The sequence below is a fragment of the Panthera leo genome, chromosome B4, assembly GCF_018350215.1.
Source record: "Panthera leo isolate Ple1 chromosome B4, P.leo_Ple1_pat1.1, whole genome shotgun sequence".
NCBI classification, from domain to species: domain Eukaryota; kingdom Metazoa; phylum Chordata; class Mammalia; order Carnivora; family Felidae; genus Panthera; species Panthera leo.
The window spans coordinates 59,771,971-59,796,742 of record NC_056685.1 but is presented as its reverse complement, the minus strand read 5'-3'; the positions used below and the strand labels follow the sequence as shown (position 1 = coordinate 59,796,742).

The 24,772-nt window shown below is 39.1% G+C and overlaps 1 protein-coding gene across 2 annotated transcripts in view; it reads left to right on the top strand.

The window, feature by feature from the left end:
• The first annotated feature begins 1,142 nt into the window (after window positions 1–1,142).
• The window catches only part of ITPR2 (inositol 1,4,5-trisphosphate receptor type 2), a 485,618-nt gene continuing 461,988 nt past the window's right edge, over window positions 1,143–24,772 (top strand). For both annotated transcript variants that reach the window (XM_042946117.1, XM_042946116.1), the window contains exon 1: window positions 1,143–1,427. In XM_042946117.1, the coding sequence (XP_042802051.1) occupies window positions 1,336–1,427 (92 nt within the window). In that variant the 5' untranslated portion in view covers window positions 1,143–1,335. The remainder of the gene's footprint in view (window positions 1,428–24,772) is intronic.

Genomic DNA, 24,772 nt, shown 5'->3' with positions numbered 1-24,772 from the left:
GCAGACGTCGTCTGGGAGATGGTGACGGTGGGCTCCCGAGGTGGAAGGTTAAACCTGGGGTTGGGGTTAAGGAAGTGCAGGAGGCGTGGCTTGGAGACTTAGAGAAGGTTCACCTCCACAGGTTGGCCACAAAACTGCTGGCTCAAGTGATGTTTACGTCCATTGAAGTTCGCACCCACCTGGACATCAGCTGACAGGTCAGGTTTCACTAACTCCTTATACTTGAGACAAAAACCCAAACTACATACTCCAAATAGAGACAGAGCCTCCCTTCCCTCCCTCCATCCTTCCCTTTCCTCCTTCCCTGCTTCCTTCCTTCCTTCCTTCTTTCCTTCCTTCCTTCTCCTTCTCTTTCCTCTCTTTATTTTCTTTCTTTATTATGTGTTTATTTTCTATTTCTATTCCACACCCTCCACCCCCCACTTCACCTTCTTCTCCCTACGTCGGCAAATTACCCTCCCCCACCCCACCGATCCGACCCCGGCTCCACCTTTTCATCTCCTGGCGTTTAGCAGGCTCACCACCGCGCGCGACCCCCGCGCCCGCCAGGCCAATTCTCACCCTCCCTGCTCCCTTAAAAGCCCAGGGAAAACGTCTTGGCCCCACCATCATGCACTTTCCCGGGAGGGGACTGTCGTACCCCAGGCCCATAAGCTCCAGGGCGGCTATAAATCTCCCTTTTCCTCGCTCTAGGGACCCGTGCCGCCCCTCCAGCGCCAGAGGCTCACCGCAGCGCGCCGCTTCCCCGGTGGCCCGGCCTCCCCAGAGTCGCCCCGCCCCGTTCCAGCTCCGCCCCCGGCCGCAGCTCACTGATTGGCCTTCCACCTCCTTTCCCCGGGCTCCTCTCCTCCCCTCAGCCCAATGGGCATCGCCACCTGGTCCAAAAATTCCCCCAAGGGGACCGAGCGGCTCTGCCACCACCAGCTCCTGCAGGGCGGCGGGGACCGCCGCGGTGGGGCGCAGAACGAGGAGGGGACCCGGAGCGGGGGAGCGGAGGAGGCGGGAGGAGGAGCAGAGGTGTTGGAGAGAAAAGTTCTGAAAGGAACAGGAAACCTGCCGGGGAAGCGGCGGCTGCGGCTCTCGCCGCCCCCCCCCCCCCCCCGACCCCCAGGGCTGCGCACGTCGCGGGGCGTCCGCCGCAGCGGCTTCGCTCCGGGCCGGCTTCCCCGGCGCCGGGGCAGGGCTGAGCCACGACACTCGGTCACTCAGGCCGTGCCCTTCGCTGCCGCTGTCGGCGCTACAGCTGTGCGCTCCGTTCTGCCGCGGCGGCTCCCCGGAGAGGGCGGCGAGGGCGCAGGGAAGAGGAGGGACGTCTACTTTGGAGCATGAAGCAGCATGTCTGATAAAATGTCCAGCTTCCTCTACATAGGGGACATCGTGTCCCTGTACGCGGAGGGCTCGGTCAACGGCTTCATCAGCACCCTGGGGTAAGCCGGGGACGCGGGCTGCGCAGCGCCCGCGCTCTCTCTCCTGAACCATCCCCGCCCCTGCTCTCTCCGCCGCGTCCCCCTGCTCCCGCCCGGGGGGTGGCCGGGCCGCGCGGCTGGGTCTGTGCGCCCGCGGACAGCGCTGGGCTCTCGGCTCGCTCGCAGGAAGCTGCCCGGAGAGGCACGACTTTCTCAGCAACTTCGTAATCTCAAGCTCAGAGACGCATCAAAAAAGGAGGAAGTGATTCAAAAGCCCCGAGACAGGCCCTGCGAAGAAGTCTTCGCTAGCTTCTCCAAGGGTTGTTTTCGTTAAACGTGTTTGTTTTCCCGAAAAGGTAGAACAATACTGCACCTCTCCCGGTCTTGGCGAGCGACCACCCCCAAGCCCCTGTCTCTCAGGGCAGTCGATAAAAGTCCGTGGCCTTGGACATGAAACTCAGGCGACGTGGTGAGCCAAAGTGTGGCTTTGCCCCTGCGGGGGTTGCTCACCGTCTCGTCTTCTCTGAAGTAATTTCCTTTCGGCTTTGCCAAACCGGGACTTGCCGTCAGGGGTAGCCCAGGGATGATGACTGCAGCTCTGTGACCCTTAGACGTCTCTGAGGGCCTCCTGGTTCTAGAACGCAGACCTGCTTTTCCCCTGTCCCGGGCCTTGGCCCACTGAAATCCTGAACTTCTCCTGGAACTCAGCCAAGTGCAGGGCTCTTGAGATTCGAGCTGACTTATGAATGGGGGAAATAGCTATATAAACATAACATGTGCTAGTTGGTTAAATAGGACTTCCTTGATGACTAGTATTTTCTCTCTGTCCTGATTGTGAATACCAGTTAGCAGTTTAAATATGCACGCGGCAATGTGTTTTCATGCGCACGCATTTTGTTTTTTTTTTTTTTTTAATTTTTATTACCTTGCGGTCTCAGTACTTCAGACTGCCCACTCTTTAGGATTTCAGGCTGCAGAACTGGTGTTTCCACTCCTGGCCGGTCACTGTTAGGTTTTAGGGCACATGACTTAACATGCAGTGTCCTTGGACCGTGACTGTGAGCCATATTATAACGGAGTGGGTGCCTACTCGACCGAGGTCGTGGAAGTCACCAGTACTTACGCAGTTTGTGTTAATTGTGCATCTCCCCCGTAGGTGAAGGAAGGGAGGTAGATATAATTGATTCCCTTTAAGGTCAATGTTAATCGTGAAACTGAAATGGGTAAGAAAAAATATCAGTGGCCAGTGTGTATGTTGGGTTTGTAACTCATGAGCTACCATTTGTTCCTGAAAGAATTCACAGCACAAGGACATTTTTGTGCCCCCAGCACCATTTTGCAGATGAACTCTGTTGCACTTCACCTTTCCCCACCATAGACTCACTCTCTGGGTGGTGGGTAAGCAGGAAGGGCTCCAGGGCCAAAATGCTTAGGGTCAAATCCTGGCTTCTCCATGTGTGAATCTTATGACCGTGGGATGGGCAAGTTACAAAATCGCTCTGTATCTCAGTTTCCTCATGTCTAAAGTTGGGAAGAATGATGGTTTCTACCTCACAGGGCTTTGGTGAGGAAGAAGTGAGTTAATATATGTAAAGCGCTTAGCACAGTACCTGGCACATAGTAAGCACTTATGTGTCAGCTATTGTAATTAGCACTACCTTGGTTCCTGTGAACAATAGTTAACACTGGTAGACAAAATGATTAAAAAAAAAAAAAAAAAGGACTAGGAATAGAGTATAAAGCCTAGACAAACAAAAGGCCATGTGTTTGTAGTGTCTCATTCAGCAAAGGTATGTGTTTATGTATCTATACACATAAAGAGTTATAGGTGGTAAATCAGGAAGCTGCTGCTTCAGCAGTTGTGGACTCTGTCCTGCTCATTATAGAGATCAGGGAACTCAGGGGAAGAGAAATGAGGTGACTTACCTAAGAAACAGAGGATATTAATGCCAAAAGCTGGAACTGTAACCCTGTCTCCAGATTCCCAGCCGAGTGTGTGTTTCTTTGGCGACATATCATAATCTTTAAGCCTTGAGAAAAAGAAAGCTCTTGACCTTTAATGTAGTGTATGTTTGTGAAAATATTTATTTGTATCCAAATTTCTTGCTGGTGTTTTGAAAGTTGCGTTTCTACAGAACATGTGTAGTATTATTTTTCTGTTAACAAATTGAGTCTTGTTGAGGTTAATATGACAAGACCTCTGTGTAGCTCGATTCTGAGGTGAGGAAGGATCTTCAGAAAAGCTGCCCTTGGTGAAGCTTGGTGCTTTGATTGAATATTCTTTTTCTCTAACCTGTGGAGCTAAAAATTTGGCTTAAAGTTTTAGCTCTTTATCCATTTGACACTTTCGATAGCATGATGGCTTTTCAAATTCAGCTTAAGAGAGTAGTTAATGAGAATTTAGTGGATAAGCATTTCAAGGTAATTCTTGGTAAAGATAGTCATCTGCAAACAAATATTGTCTGATTTGAACATTTAGTGTGTAAGGAAGTTTTGGAGGATATGCATTATTTTCATTTTGCTTTGGGGAAGTTTTGCAATAAGGTAATGAATTTTTCTGTTAAAAAACCGATCAGTTTCATTCTTGAAGAGTTTAGCAGGCTCCTCTTAGAGATACTTCCTACTGGAAATGTGGGAGGAATTTTCTTAGGCTCTGTGACTGAGCTTCCAAGTTTGATTTCTTAGTGTGAGAAATTAGAATGCCCCAGTTGCAAAGATTTGCATTTCCTCTTTTTTCTCCAGTTATCCTTTAACCAGTAGGTACCTGATGTTTCTGAATCCCGAATTGTTGCTGACTGAGGTATTTTTCTCCCAGTTTGTGTAGGTGCAAAAGGGGCCAGTTTGTATTTTGTAACTTAATTTTTCATCTAAACATCTATTTAAGAAACACTTATATTGATTTAAGGAAAACTGCTTTAAATCCTGTAGAATGAATATGGTGAATATATTTTAAATAAACAAATTTCTGGCTAATGGTACATTTTAGGGTTATAATTTCTATTTTTTAAAAGGAAGGGAGGGAATTTTGGGAGCTGCTGTACAATTTTAAATGCAGTGGTAATAGTTCCTTCTTCCCTTTTTATTTTCTTTATCCTGAGCCTTACTTCCCTGGTTATTGCCACATCTGACACTTCATATTTCTGAATATGATATCACCTTGAATATGATATCAAGGTCAATATCACCTTGACCAGTGATCAGGTACCATCCAGTGGGAATGAGCATAGCAGGACTTCCAGGGTGGGTGGGATAGAATCAGTAAAAAGGTATTTAACTCCTTCATTGTCTATTCTCCATATGGTTGAAAGGTTAGTAAATGACACATGTGCATATGAGTGTGTGTGTGTGTGTGTGTGTGTGTGTGTGTGTGTCTATATATGTATAAGTGATTGCTGCTTTTGGCTTGAGGTTTCTTCGCAGGATCTACCAAGAGTCAACACCCACTAGTTAAAGTCTCAGCAAACTATCAGATGACACTCATTGATGCCGTGACTACAGAGCATCATAATAATCTCTTAACCAGAGTGACAAAAAACTGGGGCCCTTATCTTTACTTGCTGCTTGATTTTTGGCCAATTCAGTGAACTTTTCAGTACCTTTGTTTCCATGTTCAATGATGGACATTAGGTAGGGTGATGGCGTGTCACACAGTTTATAATTCTACCTTAATTCCTCGGATGAATAAAACTATAAATGCATACCTTTTATTGTTCCCAATTATAGTCCCTTGACTTTCCCTTCCTGATCTTTTTCTCTGTTTAATGTTTTTGGTATTTAAATATTTGCAGATTTGGTTTATTATTATCTTTTCTTCTGTCATTGAATTATGCTACTCTTATTACAGTTTTAAGATTCTTTCCCTTACTAGGACTGTCTGATCAGTGAAGAAAGAGTCAAGTAGATGAAGCAAGGCATGGTTATAGTCAACTTCTATTTTAGAATAATTTGCAGATTATCTTTAGTCTTTCCAACAGAACCCTTCCAAGTTAACAGCCAGTATTTCCTGCTGTAACTAGCTGTATAAACTTAGCTTTGTTTTGGTTGAGGCATATGCTATTTTGATAAAAAACATCTAAAAATCCATTGAATATTTGCATGCATGTTCAGTGGAGAGGAAGAAGACAGTATAATCTTGAAAACTTAGCTGTTTTGGAAAATCTAAGGGTTAGTAGTGTCATGTTATGGAACTTGAAATCTGCTCAGGTACAAAGACAGTTTCTCAAGTGGTGAACATAAAGTCTATTTTAAGCTAAAGTGGACTGTTTCTTAAACTTAGAAGTCATTCCATAAATGACTTCTCTTTTAGCTTTTAGACCCTCTCTTGTGGATAGCTCGGTCAGGTAAACAACCATCCCTCCTCAAATGCCTGGCTTGGCTCTGATAGACTGAAACTCACAGGCAACTGCTTGATCTTTTTCTAGGTTTAACAGAAGCTTATTTTATTTTATTTTATTTTATTTTTTGCATAGGTAACACATTTCATAATCACACTGTCCCCTTGGAACTGTCCTTATACAGATGGTACAAGGGTAACTTACAGAATATAGACAGAATACTATAGACTCATAATTTAAAACTGAAATTCCAGGCAGAGGGTGTGTCTTCATATACAAATATAGAAGAAGAAGTAACAGTGGACATCTATGACAAATTTATGGCATAGTAACAGAATGAATTTTACTCCTTTTTTTTTAACACCAGATCTTGGTAACTGCTCATCAGATTATAATGAGAAGTGTAACTTTAATGATCATTCATTCATTCATTCATTCAATGGATAAAACTCTGCTTTTCAAATGTATTGATGCCTTTTTTTTTTGTGGTTATCTTTCCACTCCCATGCAGATTTAGACTGGAAATTTTTCAATATATGCCTTCAGAAAACCATAATTCTACTTGAAAAATACAAAACAACATACATGGGAAATAGTGACAGAAAATAGAACAGCATGTTAGCAGTTATGGCACCACATGGTGAATGGATAGGTGATTTCCATTTTCATTTTTGTATCTCCTATATTTCCCAGGTTCTATATATGTTTCTGTAATTAAACATCTATTACTGATACAGTTGGGAAAGCTAGCCAAAGTGAAAGTGATGTTTTGAAAGAGTCTTCAATTTCTTATTACTGTTAGTCGACAGTATTTATCTTAAAAAGCATAAATAAAGCATTGTACTGGTCATAGTCTGCAAGAAAACTGCAGACGAGGAAACTGCATGCCACTGAAATAGATGGTCTTATGTTTACTGTAAACCCAACTTGTTCCTAGCTATTATTGGTATTTTAAAATGTATTATGGGAAAATGTTTGACCAGTAATGCTGAGCAGTTATGAATGATTGATTTAACTTATACAGTAAATAGATAGTTTGTTTTATTTTAGAAGTCTGTTTATACATGTAAGAAGTAAGCACTTTAGCATGGCTGACTTGTTCATGTTCATAATCTTAGTAGTCACAATGAAACTTTTATTTCCTGAGTCAGCTTCTATAGGCGATAGTTTGTGAAGGATTTCTTTTTGTGTAGGTATGATTGAAATATTTTTCTTAAGTATCTTTGAAATGGATGATTAGCTCTCTCAAAATTCAAATCACTCATTGGTTAACAATGGCGATTTTATAGTTTATACTAACACACACCCACAGAAATCCAACCCTGAATAAGAATAAATTAAATTATGAGGCTATTTACAAAAAAGTTTAATCATAAAATTGAAAATGTGTCTACATCATGCATCAAGTCCATGTAACTTTCCTTGTGAGGTGGTTTATGCTGGAGCATGCTGCAGATGGAATCATTAATTCACTCAACAAATATTTAATGAGCCCTGACTATGTGCTTGGGATACAGTGTGAAGATATGCTGGATCTTATGTGGTTTGTGGATTCCTTTGAGAAGTTGGCTAAGACCTATGAGAGAGTATATGTATTTGGCACCTTCTTTGCTCTCAGTGCTATAAATGCCACAGGGTAAAGAACTGTTATTTTAATCTTTGTATGCTTAGCACCTCACACAGTTCCTGTTTAATAAATGTTTGTGAAGTCAGCGTAGTAACTATTTAGTGATGGAGGTGAGACTGATATTGAATAACCACAGCATAAGGCAATTCTTTTCAAATGTCATAAAGATGATTAAAAACAATATTGTAAAGAAGTCAGAAGAAGATTCTGTTGCTTCTTGCTGGTGTGATCTCGGTGGGGGGGGGCGCTTCGAGGAGGAGGTCGTATTTAAGCTGAACTTTGAAAGATCATTAGGATGGATATTTGTCTCAAATCTGTACCCATAATTTGAGCACATATTATTTTTTTATTTTAGAGAGAAAGAGAGAGAGAGGGCATGGGTTGGGGAGAGGGGCAGCCGGAGAGAGAGAATCTTAAGCAGGCTCCTCACTGAGCGTGGAGCCAGACGCGGGGCTCAGTCCCACAACCCTGGGATCATGGCCTGAGCTGAAATCAAGAGTTGGATGCTTAACTGACTGAGCCACCCAGGTGCCCCTTGATATATATTTTTTTGATGTTTTTTTTTTTTCTTCATTTAAAAAGAGGCTTGGTGAAATTTTACTGTCGATTTTTGATAGCTCCAAAAAAGGAAGCAAACAATTGGATATTTTTGAGATATGAAAAGATAGAAGACATGATCTAAGAAGATATTTTATGCTAATTTCCAAATATGAGAAGTTTAAGTTTGGCTCAGATCCTCTGAGTTGTTTAAACTGCCTTCAATCTTTGTCACATACACTGAATTTACTGAGACCCGAGATAATGAGGGCATGTTATAAAGAAGAAACTTGGGAATTATTTGGGGGAATTTATACAATGCTTCCAGCTTCTTAGGATATTATATATTTACTCCTTTCCCCTTATTTTTCCTTGTCCCCAGTGTTTCATAGTTTTTCTTCAGGAATCATGAACCTAATTAGAGTCTTACAGATCCCTGGAAATTTAGGCAATAAGGACAACTTTTTATCTAACATAGTTCTAAATTTCTTGGGATGCAAAAAAAAAAAATAGTTTTGTTTTTTGTTTTTTGTTTTTTTTGCTTCATACTGCCTATGACTGTTCAATACACACACACACACACACACACACACACACACGTTCACACTTGGTATAGAATACCTTTCTGGTAGGTATGAAGCCCTCTTTTTTTTGGTGCATTTATAGATAACCATGAATGAGGGGAAAGGCTTAGGAAGTGAGCAAAGCATACTCTGAATACATGTCTAAATTCTTAGAATTCAAATGTGTTATTGAGATTCTATTAGTAAGATGTTTGATCTCCTATTAAAATATCCTCACAAAAATTTCTTTGTGAAAATTACAAAATGCTAGACTTTTATTATATATTAGTTACCCAAAACAATTCCTCAACAGAGTCCTAGAGAAAACTGAAGTTTTTAATTAAGTAATTTCCTGGATATCTAGCCCTCTAAGACCTTGTGGTAGTGACTAATTTTGAAACAATCACTAAAGGCAGACACTGCTACTCTCCAAATGTTATTGAAAAGAGGATTCATCAAATTATGTAGGGAATTACATGGATCATCAGAGCTAAATAGAGCACAAACAGAACCGACAGAAACAAAAAAATAAAACTGGACCATAAAGTCGTTGATTGGCTTTTCTACTGGCAAATCAAAGTGTATTGCAGGTTTTTCCTGCTATTTGAAAGTTTACTTTATGTCATTTTGCTTTACAAACGACCTACATTAATACCTAATTTTCATTAATTGAAAGAAATCCAAATAGAATTTTTGCTTTTATGTCATGGTAATTGCTTCTTTGTTTTCTGCCATTTTGGCTTGCAAAAGCTTTCATAGGAATGCTCTACTTTCCAATAGTGGGGTGGGGAGGAGACCTGTTTTTGTACACATTTCTGAGCCTAAAGTGATCTCCAATTCATGTTCCAACTCACATTTAGTTAAATTATTTACAAACCTTGTATTGAACTGTCTTGGATCCTCTTGAAAAGAATCTATCGGTATCCTTTGCTATCCTCATTCTTATGATCTGATCTCAAAAGCCCAAAAGATTTGGAAAGCAAAAGATACTTGCATATCATTTTCCCACATGGATAAAGCTTAGGAATCAAAAGTCTATATTATATTAGAAGTAAGGTTCTTTTGTTTGTGAGGAACAGAAACCATCTCTGGCTAGCTTAAGCAAAGAAGGAAATGTTAATTATAAGGATACTGGAGGAGCTCCAAGAAATTGAATGATGAGCTCAACAACTGAGCAGTAAGACAGGCTGCTGCTGTGGGAATCTTAATAGCAGAAACTTCTCTCTGGGTTCTCCGTTTACATGACCTGGATCCACCAGCAATTCCTATACTTTGCATCTTCTTAAATTTCATAATGTTGAGTGATGGAGTTTGTCTTCACTCAGATTATTCATTCATTAAGGTGCATGAACAATGCCAGGTTTGATTATCACGGAAATCACTGAGCAGAGGTGTCTGATTTCTGCTGGCTTCTGGGCAGTGTGGTATGGGGAGAGAGCTAAGGGGATTGTGAGCTTAGATCACTACTTTGTAGGTAAATAGTAACTTCCTAAGTGCCTTTCTAAATAAATTGTGGTAAAATACATATAACATAAAACTTGCCATCTTAACCATTTTAAGTATAAAATTCAGTGGCATTAATCATATTTACAATGTTGTGCAGCCATCACCACTATCCATTTTCAGATTTTTCATCATCCCAGGCAGAAAGTCTGTACTCTTTAGATAATCACTTTCCCCACTTCCCCTCTGTGACTCCTAGTCTACTTTCTGTCTCTATGAATTTACCTATTCCAGGTGCCTCACATAAATGGAATCATACAATATTTGTCCTTTTGTGTCTGGGCTTATTTTACTAACTATAATGTCTTCAAGCATCATCCGTATTGTAGCATGTACCAGTACTCCGTTCCATTTTATCACCAAATAATATCCTATTGGAAGGATTTAGCATGTGTGTTTATCTCTTCATCCGTTGATGGTTATTTGGGGTTGATTCCACTTTTTAATTGTTATGAATGACGCTGCCATGAATATTCATGTACAGGTTTTTGTGTGGATATATATACATTTTGTGTGGATATATATTTTTAATTCTTTTGGGTATATATCTAACAATGGAATTGGGGGGTCATATGGTAACCTCTTTCACATTTTGCCTCAGCCTTTCCTATTCTCCTTATCTTGCTCTACCCTTTTACCCCCCTACTATCTTATTATATACAATATAATTTACTATTTAATGTACCCATTGTTTATCATCTGTCTATGAACTCTTTGAAGGCGGGGATCTTTTTGTTTTGTCAATGAGTATCTCAAGTGCTTGGCTCAATAAATATTTATTGAATTAGAATATATATATTCTCAGGGCACCTGGGTGGTTCAGCTGGTCAAGCATCTGACTCTTGAATTGGGCTCAGGTCATGATCTCAGTGTTGTGGGATTGAGACTGCATCAGGCTCCATGCTAAGTGTGGACCCTTCTTAAGATTCTCTCTCCTTCTCTCTCTGTTTCCTCTCTCCACTCCTCCTTCCCCGTCCCAAGCCGCTTGTGTGCACGCTCTCTCTAGAATAATAAAAAAAGAGAATATATGTATTGTCAAATCTCTAAGTAGCTGTTAACATCAGTCCTTCTCTGGAAAGAAATCAATATAATTGTTCTTATTAAATGTTTTGAGAATCTATATAGGTAATTCTTTTGAAACACATGAAAGTTGCCATTAGTTTTATGGTGCCATTAAACCTCAGTATAATAGGTAGTTCAATAATCTCTTGGGTCATATCTCTGCACCTACCTAGCCCAACATGTGATACATCCTATAGTCTAGAAAAAGTAATGTGCATAGCCTTGTTTAATAGCCACATGAAAGAAAAGCTGATATTTCAGAAAGTTCGATTTTGTTTTTAATGTGTGCAAAGGGTGAATTTGTCATCTCTTTCTCTTTGTGAATAGTATATGATATATCCAGGGAGACATTTTGGCAAAAAAAGTTTAGTTGGGAATAATTTGCTAATATGAAACCGGAGAATAGTTGGAGAATTTATAGAACTTAAGAAAAATGGAATGACAACTTGTAATTTTTATTTTTGAAATTTAAGGATAAGTGTCTGGAAAATTTTAAAAGTAAGACAATGTCATTCTATTTCCTTTAGTTCTAATGTGCCATGATCTTCTATGATAGGTGTTTAAAATGTAATATTTTTAGAAAAGTACATTTGAGATGAAAGATACAAAACATGATCAGTTTTGCTTCATTTCTGTAACATCCACATTAATTCAGTGGAAGTACATCACACCAATTAAAGACAGTGACTTAAAAAATATATTATACAAAGCATCAACACAGTTACATTAGGGATCCAAAAGAAGTTAATGATTTAAGGACTAGCTACTTGTGTTTGGCTAAAGTGTTCAAGGTCATTGCTGATATCAGGGACATAACTACTTAAACATTTGCATTTCAAGTAGATTTTTGGCTTCAACCATGTTTTCAAAGAGGGTAATTTCAAACCTGGTTTGTTAAAATAGGCAGGAAATGTAAAGAAAGGAATTTTGTTGTTTTAAGGACTCTATGCTTGTGGCTAGGAATGGTAAATATTATGACATTTTTAAATCAAATTAAGCCTCATTGTCAATGAAAGTGTTAGTTATTTAAAACTTTACCAAATTAATCCATTTCTAGGATTAAGAACAAATGAAAATAGAGCCTCTATTTACCTTTCTTCACTATTTACCTGGCAGGACATGATTTAATAGTTGAGTTCTAATTCTAAATTCATGTGAAGAATGAGCCTCCTTTCCCAATCAGTACAAATGAAGTCATTGTTATCTGTTAGGGTGAAACCAAGTGCTTATTTCCAGTCTTAGCTGCTAAAGAATCTCTCAGAAAGGCTTTTAAAAATATTATCAAATTGCAAGTATAATAACACTTTGTTAATTATTGAAGAATCTGAATAAAGAATTGTTTAGATAAATTGTCATGTAGGACTTTTGAGAGGCAGTAATTACCTTGGCATATAAAGTTATACTATGACAGTTTTCTAAAGAGTGTGGGGCACCTGGGTGGCTCAGTCAGTTGAGCATCTGACTTCAGCTCAGGTCATGATCTCACAGTTTGTGGGTTTGAGCCCCGTGTCGGGCTCTGTGCTGACAGCTCAGAGCCTGGGGCCTGCTTCGGATTCTGTGTCAGTCTCTCTGCTCCTTCCCCACTCATGCTCTGCCTCTCTCTCCTTCAAAAATAAATAAATATTAAAACAATTTTTTTAAAGAGTAGATCAACATTCATATTGCACTTTTTTTTTTCAAAATGGAATTATAATTAATATGATAAACTCTAAAGAATTGATGCCAACTGCATCATTTAGTTTGAGACCAATTTAACTTAGCAAAATACATTTTAATTTCAGTTTCCATATCAGAGACTGCTAGTTATTCTCTCAAATTCATTTTTCCTTTCTTCCTTTTTATTTGTTTATTTAATAGAATTTACTGTGAAATTGGTTTCCATATTATTTTCTTTTCTTCCATACTAACAGAAGTATTTTAGTTTGTGGGTGCCTAGAGTAAAGACCACATTTCCCAGCCTCCCTTGCAGCCAGGGTGGTCATGGACTATACTTGGAAGTCGGGCCTTTAAAGAAGGCTTTTATTGCCCTCCTCCCCACCCCACTGCCTTCAGTTAATTGCAATATGAGCAGGTAAGAAACCATTTTGAATCATGGTGATAATAGAGCATCTATAAATGAACCTATTCTCTGGATATCCTCAAATCCTGGCTTGACTATATTCTAACAGATGATGAAACTGGATAGGCACACAAAGGCCAGATCATATTCCCCATTAGGTAATGTGAAGCCATTGAAGGATTTTTAAGCAGTATAGTGAAATGATCAGGTTTTGCTGTAGGGGGATCAGACAGTGGTAAAGAGCAAGAATAGAATAAGGTTGGAAATGGTAGACATGGGAGGAATCAGGGTCATATGTAAGGCAGCCTGAGCCAGGCAGCTGTGCTGGGGATGAAAAGTAGCTTATCATAGAATCACTGAAGGGACAGTATCTCTGGTTAGTGTTTCACTTACCAGACCTAAAATGTTTCATAGATTAAAATATTCATTGTGACTTTTGAGGCTTTATTTTAAGAATGAAACACATGGGGTGCTGGGTGGCTCAGTCAGTTAGGCGTCCGACTTCAGCTCAGGTAATGATCTCAAGCCTTGTTGAGTTGGAGCCCTGTGTCTGGCTCTGTGCTGACAGCTGAGAGCCTGGAACCTTCTTCGGATTGTGTTTCCCTCGCTCTCAGCCCTTCCCCTGCTCCCCCTGCTCCTGCTCTGTGTCTCTCTGTCTCTCAAAAATAAATAAACATTGAAAAAAAATTTAGAAATTTCTTTAAAAAAAACCCGAAACATATAGAAAGAAGTTTCTGTTTCATTTGCTTATGTTTGGATAAAATGTCATGAAGCCCAGCACAACCTCACGCTTTTTGGGGCTCTGAGATCCAAGCCTCATCTTGTTCCATGCTTTCCTCTGCTGGCTCTCTGCTTCAGGCACAATGCTTCCCTCCCCCTCCCCCTTTTTTTAGGTGCACAAACATTCTGAGCTTCCTCTTACCACAGGGCCTTTTCACACATTTTCTTCTCTGTCTGGTAGGTTTCCTCACTTAACCCCATGCCTTTCACCTAATTTATACCTATTCATTATTCAGATTTCAGCTCAGTGACCCTTCTGCAGTAAACTTTTCCTGATCTCCCAGACTGTGTGAGTTCCCTTTCTATATGCTCATACAGCACCATACTTTTTTTTTTTTCCTTCAGAGAGTTTATCACAGCTATAGTTTTAATTTTACTTAAGGTTACTCTGTAAGGGCAGAGACCATGTGTGGTTTTGTTCACAATCATGTTCCTAATGCTTCACACAGTATTTGTCGGATAGTAGGTACTCAGGAAATTTTGTGTTTGATTCAGACAAACCTGGTTTCAAATCACACTGTACCTCTTGGTATTACCTTAAGAAGGACTTAACACCTGAAACCTCAATTTCTTTATCTGTAGAGTGGGATTATTGCCTAGTTTATACTATTGTGATAAGATTAATGGCAATTAACATATGTGGAACACTTAGTAAGAATCAAACCCTTAGCATCAGGCGCCTAAATTAAATAGGGTAGAAACCATAAATATTCAAAAAATCAACATGAGTCTCCTTTTGGAAGCTTGGTTGACTTCAGAGTGCATCGATGTTGAAAGTTCTGCTGTATTATGTTTATAAAATTTTGCAGTAAAACAATTTAAGCTGGTGTTTGTTTAGTAGGCTGTTCAAAGGCACGATGCCTTATCTATTATTTATTTTGGTTTTGGCTTTTTTTTCTTCCTTACTTTGATAATGCACGTCACTAAATTGCAAGCACCTACATTTATCTTTTATTAGTGATTTGATGCCTGCTATCTTTTTGATGTAATGGGAACACCTGAAGTGTACCAACATTAGTAATAACCTTAGAATTGCTTGGCATATATATGTATGGTATATATATGTGTATATATATATATATATATATATATATATATATGGCATCTATATGTATATATATATGGTATCTATCTGGCATCTCTCTCTCTCTCTCTCTCTCTCTCGCTCTCTCTCTCTATATATATATATACCCTGTCTTCCTTGACTAGAATTTTCAAGTCTTGTTACATTTTATTTATTTGTTTATTTATTTATTATTTTTAAATTCTTAATTTAAGTAGGCTCCACACCCAACGTGGAGCTTGAACTCACCACCCTGAGATCAAGAGTCCTAGGCTCCACCAACTGAGCCAGCCAGGCACCCTAAGTCTTGTTACATTTTAAAGACAACATATTATTTTAGTTGCTAATATTTCTTCCCTGGTAGAACATAGTGGTAAAAGGAAACAATTTTGTTTAATTTATTGAAACAAAAACAAATGTTTGCTTTGGAGCCATGAGAATAGAGGTTTTGCACAACTTTTCTCTGGACAGCTGGTGCTACTATACTTCTCTAGTCTCCTATGGGCCAAGATCTCCTAATGAACTTCCGTGAATGGTTGAGGGATTAGCAAAAACTGCTATCTAATTTGGATAATTAATCAATTTGCAAATAAACAAATTTGCCTAGGATAATCTTATTAAATTTTGAACAGTGACTAATCAAATTTTGATGGCCTCTTATCTTGGGAATACTAATGATTTTTAGACAAAATCATGGGGGTCTGAAAGGCATAGAGAGTGTCTCTTATATATACCAAACAAAAAAAAAAATGATGCAGGCTGTAGCCTTCTTTTAGATATGCCATAAAAGGAGATTTTACTATTTACTGGAATCTTAATATATATATATATACACACACAAACTATTGAAGAATCCTTATAAATTAAAGCATTAAAAAACACTTATACCCTCCACTTTATTTTTTTTTAACTTTTAAAATGTTTATTTATTTTTGAGAGAGAGAAAGAGAGAGAGAGAGAGAGAGAGAGAGACAGAGCATGAGCAGGGGAGGGGCAGAGAGAGGGGAAGACACAGAATCCGAAGCAGGCTCCAGGCTGTGAGCTGTCAGCACAGAGCCTGATGTGGGGCTCGAACTCACGAGCTGTGAGATCATGACCTGATCTAAAGTCCAACAGTGAACCAACTGGGCAGGTGCCCCATACCCTCCCATTTTATAAACTCTTGTTTGAAAGTTTCTCCCTGATGCTTCCTTGTAGCTAACATAAATTCCTTATGTTGCACTTTGTATTCGTTTGCTATTTCTAGACTAGAGTCATGGATAAGAGCTCAAAAATGTCACATTCCTTGTTATGATAGAACTAGTGAATTTGAAGACGCTTTATTAATCAGGCTGTTTTTTTATTGAAAGAAACAGAAGACCCGGTTGGAACAATTGTCAGCAGAGAACTTTGTAATCAAGGTAACTGAAGGGTCTAGTCATAGGTTTGTTACAGACTCCTTCCCTTGATTCCATTTTGTCTGGAGTGTTAGTTCCATCCTCAGGCAAGCCTCTGCCTATGGTGACTGCCAGGCTGCTAGCAGCTTCTGCCTCACAGTACCCTATCCTCTTAGCCCAGAGCTGAAAAGAGTGCCTCATTTCCATGAACTCCAGAAGTGTGCAGTTGTCACTGTTGCAGTGACTAGGATAATGGTCCCATCTTTGGCCAAACACTGTGGCCAGGGAATGAGATGCTCTGCTTACAGGGATGATACCATCATGCCCTGGGTGGGAGAAGAGCCCATCTCTGTTATTCTGTCAGGGTTCTGTTGCCAGAGAAAGGCAGTGGGTGCTGGAAAGGCAAAGACAACACGTGTCCACGGCAGCCAGATAGGATTCTCTTACTGTCCAGGAAGCCACATTTCCTATGTCCTTCCAATCAGGTTTTCAAATGTGAAGACTTTAATTATCTTTGGTGCTTATAGAAGACTATTTCTGTTTCCAGTTTGTTACTTTGGGATTTAAACAATTTTTTTTAAATGTTTGTTTATTTTTGAGAGAGAGAGAGAGGGAGAGACAGAGAGACACAGAGACACAGAGCATGAGCAGGGAAGGGGCAGAGAGAGAGAGAGAGGGAAACACAGAATCTGAAACAGGCTCCAGGCTCTGAGCTGTCAGCACAGAGCTCAATGCAGGGCTCAAACGCTGCGACAGTGAGATCATGCCCTGAGCTGAAGTCGGAGGCTTAACTGACCGAACCACTCAGGTGCCTCAACTTTGGGGCTTTTTAATGCTAGCACTGTTTCAGATGGAGTTTACTTTCTGACGAAAAGGAGAATTACGTGAGTACTTTTGCATGCCATACTAAAGCCTCAGGTCTGGTCTGGTCTAAACTTCCTTGGCATCAGCTCTTGAAGGAAAGGACTCTGAGGAAATCAAGTGTCACGGTGAGAGGTCAAAGAGGGAAGACAGCAGTTTATTGTATCTAAATGTACCTAAATGATACCTTAACAATGTTGTTACAAAATAAAGAGGGAGTTTATGAAGCAGACTTTTCAAAGTAAGTACCTTATTCATAAGCACATGAATCAACATGCTTTGATAAATGAATCTCATCATGAAAGTATATGCATTAGAATCTCTATTTCTTTTTTCTTTAAAAAAAAATTTTTTTTTAACGTTTATTTACTTTTGAGACAGAGAGAGACAGAGCATGAATGGGGGAGGGTCAGAGAGAGGGAGACACAGAATCTGAAACAGGCTCCAGGCTCTGAGCTGTCAGCACAGAGCCCGATGCGGGGCTCGAACTCACGAACCGTGAGATCATGACCTGAGCCGAAGTCGGCCGCTTAACCGACTGAGCCATCCAGGCGCCCCAGAATCTCTATTTCTTAAAGTGAATTTTATTGTGAGTGTATCTGCTTTTAACGTAGGTAGTATTTGTTTAGGTACAAGTAGCTTATCCGCTTTATGGAATAATTGCAGCACGTCATGTATACACACATTAATTATTATGGTGGAGATGTATACAGAGCAGGGTGTAATATAGGCAGGATTTAAAATACAAATTTTGAAGGGTGCCTGGGTGCCTTAGTTGGTTAAGCATCAGACTCTTGATTTTTGGCTCAGGTCATGATCTCATGGGTTTGTGAGTTTGAGCCCCCTGTCCGAGCCTGCTTGGGATTCCCTCTCTCCCTTTTTCTCTCCCACTCTCTCTGCCCCTCCCCAACTTGTGCTTGCTCTCTTGTGCTCTCTCTGTCTCTAAAAATAAAAATAAACTTAAAAATAAAATACAGAGTTTGAAATTAAAAAATCATTAGCTTAGATCTCAAAAATCAGAAAATTTTGTTGTTAAAATACTTTCAAATAAAAATTTCTCCTGTAAAACCAATATATTTTGTGCCAGAGCTAGATATGAATTATGGCTCTTAATTGATATGTAATATTGAAATGTGATCTTTGGGTAATCTTTTCAGAAATAGCACAGTAAAATTTTCTAACTTAAAAAAAATTTTTTTTTTACATTTATTTATTTATTTTTGAGAGATGGAGAGAGACAGAGCACAAGTAGGGGAGGGGCAGAGAAAGGGGGACACAGAATCCGAAGCAAGCTCCAGGCTCTGAGCTGTCAGCACAGAGCCCGACATGGGACTCAAACTCACAAACTGTGAGATCATGACCTGAGCTGAAGTTGGATGCTCAACCGATGGAACCACCCAGGTGCCCCCCCCAAATTTTCTAACTCTTAAAAGTTAGTGTCTTCAACTCATTTTTTCCCTCCTATTTTAATATTTAAAATTGGGGTCCACTTTGAACTCCTGAAGAAATTGGTTGGTTATGATATAATTATCTAGAAATCATGTTTAATTTCAAAGTTGAGTCAAACCATTAAATAGATGTTTGACAATGAACTTTTAAAGGCAATGTGTGTTTTGGAAAGAGCTGTTTAAATGCTTAGGTTTGAATTCTACTCTACCTTGAAGAGGTTCTGAGAACTTGGGCAAATTATTTAATGTCTGAATTTACTTCTCCATCTTTAAATGAGGAGAACTAATTATACTTGTTCTCTGTTCCTCAGTGGTTCTTTGGGGGGTACGAAATGATGTTATACCTGTGTGAATATTTGAAAAGCTATACTGATACATGCCAGATGTTTTAAAAATTTGTATTAAAATTTTTTTTCAATTTATTATTTATTTATTATTTTGAGCCAAACAAAAGCCATCTGGTGCTGGATTGATTTATTTATTTGTTTGTCTACTTAAAATTTTATTTAAACCCAAGTTAGTTAACATATAATGTAATAATGGTTTCAAGAGTAGAATTTTGTATTTTTTTTTAAATGATAAACTCATAAGGACATCACCTAAACCTACTTACTGAGTTGAATCATATTACACATTTAAATATCAATGGCTTCCTTTTCCAGATTTGCTATAATTTAAAAAGACACAAAACATTTCCCCTGTAGGAGTGATACAAAAAAAAAAAAATAATGTTGAGTTAGTTACATAACCTAGTATTTTCTTGATTTATTTTGTGTTTATTGATGAAGGAACATATTCAGAGAAGAGAAATAATTTATTTTAGTTATATATGTGTATGTGTGTGTGTGTGTGTATATAATTACATATATGTAATATGTGTGTGTATACATGCCATATACATATGCCATATATATAATTACATATCTTGTTTTAGGCAGTGGTTTTAAAACTACACTCCAAACATCATCTGACTATGATTCAACAGTCATGGTTTTTGGAGTGTCATTAAGGTATACTTTTTTTTTTTTTTTGAACAAAACATGAGAGAGGGCGAGCAGATGCGGATTTAGGGTTTGTTGATTGTTAAAAAAAAATACTTGGTCAAGCTGTTTCTTCTAGCTCCAGCGTTCAGTGAAGTTTAAAGGGTGAAATACTCCACACAATTAATTATGTGTGTAAATTAAAGTATCCATAAATTAAAAGCAATGTAATATTGAAGGAGGGAAAATAAAACACTTCCTATCACATCCTTTCTTTTCCTGTTTTTAAATTCCAAGCTCTTTAAAGAAAACTTTTGCTACTTAGCAGTTGGTTCTTCAGGCCATGTTTGGAATGCTAATGAGTCTGGCCTAGTAACAGCCCCAGCACTGCCAAGTTGTTGGAATTTAGATGTTTTTCCAGTCATGGAAGAGGCTTTTGATTGGTGTATGAAAGGAAGGGAAGACTGAACATCCCTTGGTGCTGTGCTTGGAGAAGGGGAGAATTAAAGAGGGTGGACAAGGGGAAAATGGCGTTCCGGCTCTCTTACATTTAGAGAGAACTCAGTGGTTTAGAATATTGAATAAAGCAAGTGACCAAAGAGATGTCATTTCACTAATTTAAAGTTGAAATATAGGACACCGTGGGGGAAAGAAAGCTCTAAGGATTTCTGGAGACCATTTACTGTAGGGACTATCCATAAAAATTGCTTCGTGAGAGGAAACTGAAAAAGGAACAGGGGTTCTTTTGGTAATGCTAAATCTCGGTTCAGAGTGAATCCTGTGCCTTTCACAGACCTTCTTCTGACAGGCTAAGTGAGACCATGAAGGTTTTTTATTCTTTATGATTTAGGATAATTTCTTCTTATCCTAGCAGGAGATGACACCATCCTGCATGGATGTGGCCTCTCAGTGACAAAGCCCTCTGTGTACAACCCAGCAACAACACACAGTTGAAGAATTGTTTGTCTCCTAATGGATGTATTTATTTTTTTCATGTAATTTGTTATTATGTACAGCATTATGACTTAATGTGCAAATTTAGAAGAGCTTTAAAAATGAAAAGCTGAAAGCTTGTATTGGTTTGTGGGAGAGAGTGAGTATATTACTAAATCTACATGTGTTCCTTATAGCATGTCCCGTAAGTTAGGTTGACCCTGGAGGTTTGTCTTTTTCTTCTTGATTAGGAGTTTGGTTGGAAACCATCAGTTTGACAAGATAATTGGACCCTAAACACAGTTCCTCAAAAAGACAACCTAAAAAATATTTTGGGTAAGTTTAAAGCTCAACATTATAGAAGAGAAAGAATGAGATAAACATATGTAGATAAATAAGAGCACGTGCTACGAAAAGACAAATACCTGGTTTTATTCCTGGAGCAAAATGGCTGCTGGTGACATTGCTCTTCTCTCATCTCTCCCAGGAGGCAAGGAAGTCATGCCATCTCGGAGGGAGTTGGGAAGACTTTACCAAAATGTAAAGTCTTACCAAAATACACAATGAGATTGTGTATCCCCAGGGATATACCTTTTGTTGAAGAGTGAAGGTAGTGGGTACATGGTAAATATGAATCAGTGAATATCTGGGCAGGATAAAAAAAAATCATTGCGGACATTTGATTACTTGGTCTTTAGTTTCACTCACCAAAATGGCGGGAGCTTGAGAAAGAAGTTGTTTTGCCTTGAAAAGGAATCTGCTTTTGGTAGTCCAGGAGTAGGAAAGGCCAAAATAAAAGCTACCAAATCACATTCTTAGGGGAAGTTTTTGTGAGAAAATAGTCACAATGAGCCAACTGCTGTTTAAACATCTTCAGAAGACCATTTTTGAGTAAGGAAGGGAAAGCAGTGACCCTGGTTCCTGTTTTTCTTTTCTCCTCTTTTCTTTTCTTTTTTCTTTTCTTTCTTAACCAGACAAGAATCTGATCAATATCAGTTTAGTAAAAATCCATTTTGCAGATGAAAAGGATATACCTTTCCTTTTGGGTCCAGGAAGAGCAAGTGTGAAACAGCCTATATATATGCTTCAAAAGGAATTAGAAAGTAGGTACTGAGATACTCCCATCCATTCAAATGATGGGCAGAATGTAGAAGATGATAGCTTTTTTGAGCTTGTCTTTGTTTTTTTCATTCATATTATTATTTATTCTTAGTTTTTAAATATAATTTATTGTCAAATTGGCTAACATACAGTGTGTAAAGTGTGCTCTTGGTTTTTGGGGTAGATTCCTGTGATTCATCACTTATATACAACACCCAGTGCTCATCCCAACAAGTGTCCTCCTCAATGCCCATCACCCATCTTCCCCTCTCCCCCACCTCCCCATCAACCTTCAGTTTGTTCTCTGTATTTAAAGTCTCTTATGGTTTGCCTCCCTCCTTCTCTGTTTGTAACTAGTTTTTTTCCTCTTCCCTTCCCCCATGCTTTTGTTAAGTTTCTCAGGATCCACATATGAGTGAAAACATGTTATATCTGTTCTTCTCTTGAGCTTATCTTTATAAAATTATTTTCCTCTGATTTAAAATTCTAAAGATGAAGATTATAACTTCAAGAGAAGATTTTTCATATTAATTTCCCCCATGACTTTTCAGAGTTATTGACATTTTGCATGTTGCAACTTGATTGCTCTTTAGTTCTATTAAATTATAATATAGAAACTTTCAAATTCAAATTACATTGCTAAGGGAAAAAAATAAAGTTGGCTATTGATAGCAACATTTGTAAGCTGGGCCCTTTAAAACTTCATGGTAGGGGGAAATCCTCCTTTTGAGGAGTTCTTTGCTTCCCACTAATTTTTAAAAAAATCACTGAACTATATGTTGACCACAAACAGCATCCTAAGAAGATAAGACTATATGTGTTATATATAGGAGAGTCTCTAAATCCTCTTCTCTATTCAGCCCTTTAAGTGCTAATATTTGAGATGCTCTCCAGCATATTAGGGGTTAAGGCAGTCAGCTATTAGCTATTAGTTTTGTTTCCATAGAAAAAAGGAATTATTAAAGGAGTTAGCTTCATAATATATTTAAAAGGATAGTGATATTTCTGGGAAATGTCTGTTAAATAATATGTGTCTTCTTTGAACAAAACTATGTAAGGTTAAAGGATGAGAATTTCCATAAAAACTTCAAGACATCTTGACTCTAAGGTATGCTTATGTTCTAAGAATTTTCCTTAATCTTTGGGAATCATATGTCACTTTGAGAATCTGAGGAAATTTATGTTGCAACTTTAATGTTTATTTTTGAGAGAGAAGGAGAGAGAGAGAGAGAGAGAGAGAGAGAGAGAGAGAGAGAGACCGCGAGCATGAGAGGGGCAGGGGCAGAGAGAGAGGAAAACACAGAATCTGAAGCAGGCTCCAGGCTCTGAGCTGTCAGCACAGAGCCTGATACGGGGCTCGAACTCATGAACCATGAGATCATGACCTGAGCTGAAGTCAGATGCTGTACTGACTGAGCCACTCAGGTGCCCCTATGTTGCAACTTTAAATGAGTATACAAAGACACAAGAGTTTACCCATGTTTGAGGGCATTCAAGACTCCCTGAAGATCACCCGTTGGATTGTTGGACCCAAGTTTGGCAGCCCTTGTCCTAATGTGCAATAATGGCTCTTACATTAAACTGTAAGCTTTGCATTTGGTTTGTATAACACTCTGTTATTTCCTCAGTGCCCAAAACAGTGCCTGGCTCAAAATCAATGAATATTTGTTGAATGAATCAGTGACAAATGGACATTTTAAATTTTGGACTTATTTGGTATGTGGCTAACATAATTTGGATTTTCTGGTTGCTTATACTTTACCAGTTCTGTACTCTATGAGACCTTCATTTACTTCTTTTGCAAGGGATATAAACCCATTTAGTTTAAGTGCAATAGGAGCTTTTTGGTTTGCATTACCGGGGAGTCCACGAGGAGGGTCTGGCTTCAGGTTCAGCTGGGACCAAGCGTTCAGTTGAAGGGACCAAGGAGTCAATTGAGGAGACCAGGATTTTATCTTTCTTTCTTAACTTCTTCCCTTCTTGTAGGACTTGCTCTCTGGCAGACCTTTTCTTTTCTTTCTTTCAAGTTTATTTATTTTGAGAGAGAGAGAGAGAGTGTAAGCTCATGTGGGGGAAGGGCAGAGAGGGAGAGAAAATCCCAAGCAGGCTCCATGCTGTCAGCGCAGAGCTCAATGCAGGGCTGGAACCCAGGAACTGAGAGAGCATGACCTGAGCTGAAATCAAGAGTTGGATTTTTAACTGGCTGAGCCAACCAGGTGCCCCTGGCAGACTTTTTCCATTCATAGTGAGGAAAAATGATTTCTGGCCGTTCTAGGCCTACACTTTCTCTCATAATGCTTGATTTTAGAAGGAGGTAGAACCCTCCCTTTTCCTTTCATTGTTCATATCTGCTTCTGTAGAGGCACTTTGGCCCTGCTGGGGCTGTCTCATACCCTAGGTCTCATACCCTCCCTTGGGTGGTAGAGGGATCCCATTGTTACTTAACTGTACCATGTTAAGAATTACTAGGTGGGAAAGGGAAGTTTCTAAAAGGTTAAGAGGCAGAATAAAACACAACAGATGTCTAAGGCACACTTCATATATGATAGTTTAATTTAAGGTGGATATTGTGGTCTTAGGATGTCAGTGGTTCATTGAGTGTCTTTTACTGAGCAGCTGGTTTTCTGGATGTTATCATTGAAGACACTTAAGCCCTCAAAAGAATTGCTTCTGCAAGCACTTCTCTTGCAGAATTTTTGATAATTAAGAGAATAAATACCAACATTTGTGTAAAAGGAGGAAAAAACTAGGAGAGCATAATAGGAATCTAGTGAAACCTATCATAAGGCTGCTTTCTTCAGACTGCAGAGGTTGAATTTGGATTTACCAGATGTGATATCAAGTCTGGCTTTGGCTTTTCACTTTCCCTGTGGTCCCTCCAGCAGGACATTAGTATGGACTGGGCATACTGTGCTTGGCAGGGCTCATAAATGGCACCAGTGCAGGTTGACTTTGAGTAGGAAGGACATACTTTGAAATGTACAGGTATCGTTGAAATAGTTTTCTAAGTATTTTATTACAGGAGAAAGCATTCAATATCAATGACCAAGATTCCAAGTGACTACAATTTCAAGTATTCTTTACTATGTATTTCATTCAATATTGGTTTTCTAATAATTCATATATTTTTTTCTTTGAA